The sequence below is a fragment of the Saccostrea echinata genome, unplaced genomic scaffold (genome assembly GCF_033153115.1).
Source record: "Saccostrea echinata isolate AGI-Se365-2 ecotype Australia unplaced genomic scaffold, CSIRO_AGI_Sech_v1 ptg000027l, whole genome shotgun sequence".
Taxonomy (NCBI): Eukaryota; Metazoa; Mollusca; class Bivalvia; order Ostreida; family Ostreidae; genus Saccostrea; species Saccostrea echinata.
Genome location: NW_026889776.1, coordinates 9,833,015 through 9,840,718, shown reverse-complemented (window position 1 = coordinate 9,840,718; position 7,704 = coordinate 9,833,015). Strand labels below are relative to the sequence as shown.

General features: G+C 32.4%; 1 protein-coding gene across 1 annotated transcript in view; it reads right to left on the bottom strand.

The window, feature by feature from the left end:
* Positions 1-227: 227 nt before the first annotated feature.
* The window catches only part of LOC133193083 (kelch-like protein 1), a 33,318-nt gene continuing 25,841 nt past the window's right edge, over positions 228-7,704 (bottom strand). Inside the window, exons 10-13 of the mRNA XM_061329059.1 lie at positions 7,306-7,405; positions 6,543-6,711; positions 5,436-5,481; positions 228-527 (exon numbers count right to left, since the gene is read on the bottom strand). Of these exons, the coding sequence (XP_061185043.1) occupies positions 455-527; positions 5,436-5,481; positions 6,543-6,711; positions 7,306-7,405 (388 nt within the window). The 3' untranslated portion in view covers positions 228-454. The remainder of the gene's footprint in view (positions 528-5,435; positions 5,482-6,542; positions 6,712-7,305; positions 7,406-7,704) is intronic.

The window sequence follows — 7,704 nt, the reverse complement described above, 5'->3', positions numbered from 1 at the left end:
AAACAAAAAATAAATAAATAAATGGGAGAGGGCTACATTACTGCAGCTTAGGTTTGACCATCAAATGTGGGGTAGAATTTTTCATGGGACTTGAATGGGAAAGTATTTTTGTAAACAAAAATTTTGATGAACAGCATGGCAAAGGTGACTCAAGTGAGTACTGTGCCCCACAGGCCCTTTCTTTCATTGGATGGCACCGGCCAATTAATTTAGAAACAACAAAAAAGCTCATTGCATGCATCAACTTTAATAATGCTAGACATTCATAGTCTTCTTAACAATAAATGTACATATATTTAACTATTTAGAGAAAACAATGAATTTGGATTTAAAAAAAATAAACACCGTAGGAAAAAAAATATTTAAAAAACACCAAAGAGAAAAAAATTAAAACATCAAGATTCAAGAAAAAATAGTTTACAATACATAAGAATAGTCTACAGTATAACAGCCTTTAGAATCGCATGGAATGCAACTGCCAAATTGGAGAATTCTCAGGGTTTTTTCTACCCTTTCTCTTAGGTGATCTGCAAACAAAATTATAAACCGACATGTAAAGGGTTGAAAAGATAACTTAAATAATGCAAAAGATGTCATCAATTCATTTGATGCGTACAACAATAATTAATTCTATCCAATTCATCAATCTAAATTTAATAATTATTTAATCTCAATTGAATTCTGAATTATTGTATACATTAACTTGAAAGTTGATATAATAAATATTGGCCGAATTAAAGCACAATACCAAATTTAATTTTTTCTCCTAAAAAATTGATAATGAGCAACTGATACACACAATAATTCAGTTAAAGATAGCACTTGAAATTAATTCAAGCAAACGTTAAATTTGTTATCCTGGTCAACAACATACTTTCACATGCTAAGTAAATCAGCTAGTAAGACCATAATAACCCTAAAAATTGGTCTATTACAATTTAATTTAAGAATAGGAAAACATGAAGGTGGTAATAATGAAAAAGCACTCGTGTACAAATTTAAGTGGGGGATTCAGTAACATTATTGTATAATTTTGTTCGTAGCACTATTCCTGAAATAGAATTATTTGCTTTTAATATTTCATAAATAGCTGAAATTTTTGTAGTGAAAAAAAACTTCTGAATTTATAGTAAGTACTGCAATTGGTCTGCAAGTCATTGTGTGACATTGCTATAAGTGCTTATATTAAACAATGTTAAAAAGGCATCTACAGTATGTCAAATTGTGAATCAATGAAGTAAGGATAAAGTATAATATACTATAGCTGTAATAATTTAGCCCTCTCCGATTTTTTATTTTATGAAGACCCCCCCCCCTTCCATAAAAAGCCAGAGGGCTACATTATTGCAGCTAATAATATACTTGTGCAGTCCATCATTAAGAAAAGAAATGTGTTAAAATAAATTGTAAGAAAAAAAGCCTTCGTTGATTTGACTTTTTTTTTTGTTATAATCAGAACAGATGTAACAAACATACAAAATCTTGTAATTATAAAACTGTTAATGCCTGTATGATAAAAATAGATAATTTCAATTTATACATAGTCCAACACGATATTGTAAAAGAACATACATACCTCATCCAATTGTCTCCAGACAAAGCAAATTTATGCATAAAAATAAACAACATATATTATAAATGATAATATCAGATATAAAAAAAGAGCTATGGTTGACCCTGTATTACGAGCCTATAAAGAAAAATGCTACCAGGAAATAACATTCTTACAGTTTTCTGTTTACAAGTACTTCATTACACATGTTTAGATACTAACTTACTTATGAAATTGTTTTCCAATGTCTGGTAAGTTTTTAAAGAAAAATCCTTGCTTATTAACCAATGAAATAAGTTTACTAAATATTTAAACTTTTTTCATTCGAATCATTTTGAATTTGTATAATTTTGCTTTTAATTAATTTTTTCCTTGAAAAAAAAAAATAATAAAAACTGACTTTTAAAAAAATATTTTCACCTATACCAAGGGGTCTATGATTCAAATAAATCTCAAGACTATATAAAATAAGCCTGGAAAGAAAACTAACAACTATGATAATATTATAACATGTTGGCACTTTTGAAAAAAAAAATGTTTACAAAGGACAAGATAGGCTAAGACCCATTTTTGGCCCCTGGTTTGGGGTGTCCTTTAGAATGATGCAACAGCTTATTAATAAAGCCTGTTTTCATCCTGCCACAAAAAGAGTATTGGTTCTAAGTTACGGGATACACAAAGGTCAAAGGAAGGTCAAAAAATATGTCAATTTCCGAGTTTTCTCATTTTCATTGATTTTACAGCACATTCTGTTTCAGATAACATAGAGAACAAGCTTGCCTATCTACCAAATTTATATATTTATACACTAGCATCAGATGCATCTTGTGTATAAAAATCTTAGATAGGGAAGTGTGTACTCTATTGTTTTCTGAAGTGAAAAGTATCTCAAATTTGATGAAATCCCACCAGAATTGAGGAAATTCGGGAAAATGTCCCAGTCCTCTGCACCCACTTGTGGCCTTTGTGTAAGATTTGAATCAAAATTAGTGCTTGTTTTGAAACAAGCATCATTTTAGCTCTAAACTACAAACTATCATAGTTTTAACTGTGTTCTGATTTTTACATAATAAGGGGCCAGATTCGGTCCTTACCATACTTTGTCCTTTATATATCGTATCATTTAAGTAAATATATAATTACTTTCATAAACCATATTATTCATCATTTAATACTTTCTCTAAAGTATTCTATTATTAAGGGAGTACTGTCAAATTTGGTGACAATGAGGTCACTTGGATCTTAGATTTTGCATCCTCATATCCATATTCAGAGAAACAAATTAAAAAGTCTTTTAAGGGATTAAAATTAAAAACATTCCTTGTAGCTGAGATTTCCTTATAAGCAAATTCTCTAAAACCAAATTTTCCTGTATAATAATCCAATGTAAGCATTTTAAAATCATTTCGATGGAAAAGAAGGGGGAGATGAGAGTCAAGTATTTTGCATCTTATAATAATTTCTGTTAGGAAAATTATAAAGCCTAAAGGTCTTCAATAACCATGTTAGACAGGAAAAACGCTGAATATAGGTATAATCAATTATGAAAGAAAATTTGAGATTAGAAACTTTGATCACTGTCATTTATGATGGGAAGTTGCTAATCATAGTGGGTCACTATGGCAGGCCAGACCATTTAATGGGGGGAAATTTTACTAAAATAAGATAAAAGTCGACAAAATTAAATACAAGATGTGTGTGGGTTATAATGTTCACCTCAATACCTTTCAGTATCTAAATAATGCCAAATTGTTTTCTTTGTTATTAGATTTGGAACATACTCCTGTTTACTAATTAAAACACTAGTCTTTTAGTTATTTTTGGACCAAAACTGAACATATTAGTAAAGAACAAAGAACGTTATTGGCTATACACGGCTGAGAAATTTGAGATTTTTCAACATTTTTTTTTTGGTGCAAATTTCTTAAGTTTTGTTTACAATGAGATCATTTAGCGAATGTCAATTAACTTGTATGAATAAGACGTCATATGCAAAAGTGACACTATAAAACTACGTCAAACACCAGCCGCTATACCAAATCTGTTTATATTTCATGGAATATCAGTAAACCGTGATCGGGAGGTCGTGAGTTTGAATCTCGACCGTGACTGACCTAAGTCGATAATAAATGGGTAGCAACTGTTCCTTCGCCATGCGCTCGGCACTTTGAAGTGAAAGTTGCGGGTCCTTTGGATAAGACCTTAAAAACCGAGGCCCCGTGTCACGGCAGGCGTTGGAATGATAAAGAACCCTCACTGCTCAATGGCCCTCAGTGCTGCGTAAAGGTCAAAATTTGAAGCTAGAAAACTTTTGAAAAAGTTTTACAGGTCTTTAGATGTTTGACCCTATATGCCTCAAACTGTCTTATAATCTTCTGCAGACCTCAGGATCATGAAGCAGTTATAGCCTTAAGTCAGAAAATGTTCATGGCAATATCAGAGTCTTATCATAAAAAACATAAAATCTGAATTAATTGTCCATTTAAAGCAGTCCCCTGTTTTATGTTGTTAATTTTAAATTTTAAGAGTTGGCATAATATAATAAATATAAATAATTTATGAGTGACTGAAATTTTGATTTGAATGGTGGTCGGATGGGTTTGATTGCCAGAGGCCAGATTGCTCAGTTGGTAGAGGGTCCGGGTTGAAATCTTAGTCTGGTCCACTTCATTTTTCCTCCCATTACATTTGAACTGCCAGGGAAGAGCTTGGGTTGATGTCTTCGGTGGCTTAAAACCCTTAAGTAGGGAGGACTGTGGCAGTCAGATAGTTGTGATCCCCGGAAGCCATATAGCTGAGTTAATAGAGCACCTGACTGGAGATTCATGATGAGGCCCAGGTTCAAATCTATCTGGTCCATTGTATTTTTCTTCTCTCCTTTTACAGACAGGTCTATCAAACCAGGCACAGATTCAGCTGGTGGTGCCCCAGACATGTACCCCTCTACCCCCTCCCTTTCAAATATAGGTTTTACTCAACAAAACCAAAAATGTCGCGGGTTCGAATCCCCCTGTGAGACGTGGAGACAGGTCCTTTGGATGAGACCATACAAACTGAGGTCCTGTGTCACAGTAGGTGCTGGCAAGAAAAAGATCCCTCACTAAGTGCCGAGCATAGTTAAAAATTTGCAGCTCTCCACCGGCAAGTGGTGGCATCTCCATTTGAGTGAAAAATTCTTGAGAGGGACGTTAAACAACAAACAAACAAAAACAAAAAATTATAGCCATTTATGCATTCAAATGAGATTCACTAAATCGCTGATTTCAGGGAGATTACAAGGCCTTTGCTCAAGACCAGTCACCACCACCAGACAGAGTCTTTGATGACCTGCTGAGGACCTTCTTGTCAGTACCCAGACCACTCATCTAATAATAACCCCTCTAAATCCCGGATTCACACTTGTACACTGCTTCAAGAATCATGATCCTGGGGCCAGGTCTCTGTTTTTCATGGAAAATACGAGTATTATATCTACATGACATACCCATAGGAGTAGAATGTCTATATTATGTACCCACAGGAGTAGCGTGTCTATATAATGTACCTACATGTATAGGAGAAGCATGTCTACATTAATACATACCTATAGAATAAGCATGTGTACACTACATACCTATAGAATAAGCATGTCTACACTACATACCTATAGAATAAGCATGTCTACATTACGTACCTCTAGGAGTAAGCATGTCAACATTACGTACCTGTAGGAGTATGTCAACATGACCTACCTCTAGGAGTAAGCATGTCAATATTTGTACCTCTAGGAGTAAGCATGTCTATATTATGTACCCATAGGAGTAGCATGTCTACATTACATGCCTCTAGGAGTAGCAAGTCAATATTACGTACCTATAGGAGTAAGCATGTCTACATTACGTACCTGATGTGTCCATTTCTTGAAGCCTTCTTCTGCTCAGTTGTTCCACCTACAAGTTCACAGACAAGAATAACTTGTAATAGTTCTACAATGATTGATATTAATTCTTAATAAGGAATGAAATACTAGTTGGTAACTTTTCTCTATAATGTTATGTTTTTGGAGAAAAAAAATGTGTTTACCAATGGCAAAAAGAATAATGTTATGCACAATTTATTTCTTGAGTATTTAAACATTCTACATGAGTGACATATTTACAAGTATATGCTTTTCTTTTTTATTCTTATGTATGAATGTGAAATGTGAAGACAATGAACAGTTAAATTGATCATCAAAATCCAGAGTTTAGTATACAAATCATGAACAGAGAGAATGGATCAGGTTTAAAAGAAGATTTACCATCTCAGCCTACATGCCCTCTGTATTGATCGGGTTAACAAAGAAATCTATAGTCAAATTTACATTTAAAAAAAAAACAATGGCCTGACAACTGGAAGAAAAATCATAATCCATTGTCTTAAGCTATATGTTGCATTGCAGTTGCATTGCAAATAGTCACTGTAACAAATACTGTAAATCAGTTTTAATTCGCGAGAACTTTATTTTCGCATAATTACGCGAGAGGGCCTGCTTGTGAAAATTTCATTTCCACGTAAATTTTTGTTAGTATAGATTATATACAACACTTTTGTCTCATTTATATATACCAAATACATATCTCACAAAAATAAGGTGTTCTACAGTAATTAATAGATAGAATTTCTATAATGCTGACTTTGAAGAAGGTATCTAAAATATCTTTGTGACATCAATTTATTTGTTAGTAGCCTGTTTTGGTTTAAAAACTGATTGTACTCGAAACATGCTCGGGCATACAAAATTCAAGCTTGCAATCTCTTTCATTGGTTATTGAATGGTGTTAAGTACTATCAAAGAGCTGTCAGAATTTTTTTTTTCAGAAGTTGTTTTAAATGACCCCACTCCATTTCTGCCTTTTCTTGATTAACTCTTGGAATGAGAACCATGTCCAAGATAATTTTTACATTTTTAATGTTAATTACAATTTAAGATTCAATGTCTAACATTGCTTTAAATTTATAATGGACTTACATTTAGAAGTGCTGTATTGTTGAACTTTTGGATGTTGTTCGCACAGCAGGCTTGAAGAGCTAACAATTGGCATGTAGGCATGACAATTAAAATCTTGCGCCATCTCCTCCGACATGTTGGTTACTTCAACTTCAACAGCCTCGTTTTCAAAATCAGCACTTGAGTTGGCCTGTTATTGAAAGAAAAAAAAAAGATAGGAATAAAAAAATCAAAAAGCAAAATTTCTGAAGATTCCTGTGAATGTTCAATTGTTCATTGATGTTATTGATGTGAACTTTAACCACCATAACTTGTCACATGCAACGTAGGCTTACTGACGGGAAGTGCACTTCAGTGCAATAATATCAAAGATGAAGGATTTAACAAATAATGACCAGTCTTATAAATCTTATATAACATAATACTTAATCTTATGAATTATACTTCTAGATTATAAAATGTGAGATTTTGTGAATTGACATTTTATCAAAAATTGCTACATGGATAAAAATAAATAAGAATAATGTGAGCAATGTCTCAAGCAATGTTAATTTCTAAAAGGTAAGTTAATGGTAAATTAATAGAATTATGTGAATATAATAAAATTCATGCATAATATTTATGAATGTAACAACAGTAAGCTTCATGTCATGAAAATAATCTTTTAAAATGCTTGAAAAATACAAGATAAAGAAATATGTTATACTTAGAATTAAAGAAGAAAGATCTATTTTAGGAAGAAAAGATAGCAGATATAAGAAAATAAAAAAAAATGATGACCTACTTTTAAGTAATTGCTGATGCTTTGTGGGCTATTCATGTCCCTCTTGTTTACACAGACATTTAGTGGGTCTTCCTCCTCGAGTTCAAATGAGGTCTGAGCCCTTGTTAAGTAAAACAAAAACAGCTGTTTGAAGCATATACTTGTGAATTATTAAGGTATTCAATGTATAACGACCATATTTTGTACCTAAAAAATGAATGGTCCAATATTTTTAATCACAGTAGCATTTTGAAGGTGTTACCTAATAAAAATGCTCCACCAAATGAATTTACAAAATTTTGATTATTTTCCAGTTAATTGCACCTTGAATTTTACATTGAAGTCTATGGGCAGTGCATGTTTTTTTAAGATATTGTAAAAAGTAATTTGAATTTCAAACAAATCTCTTGGTGAAAATAA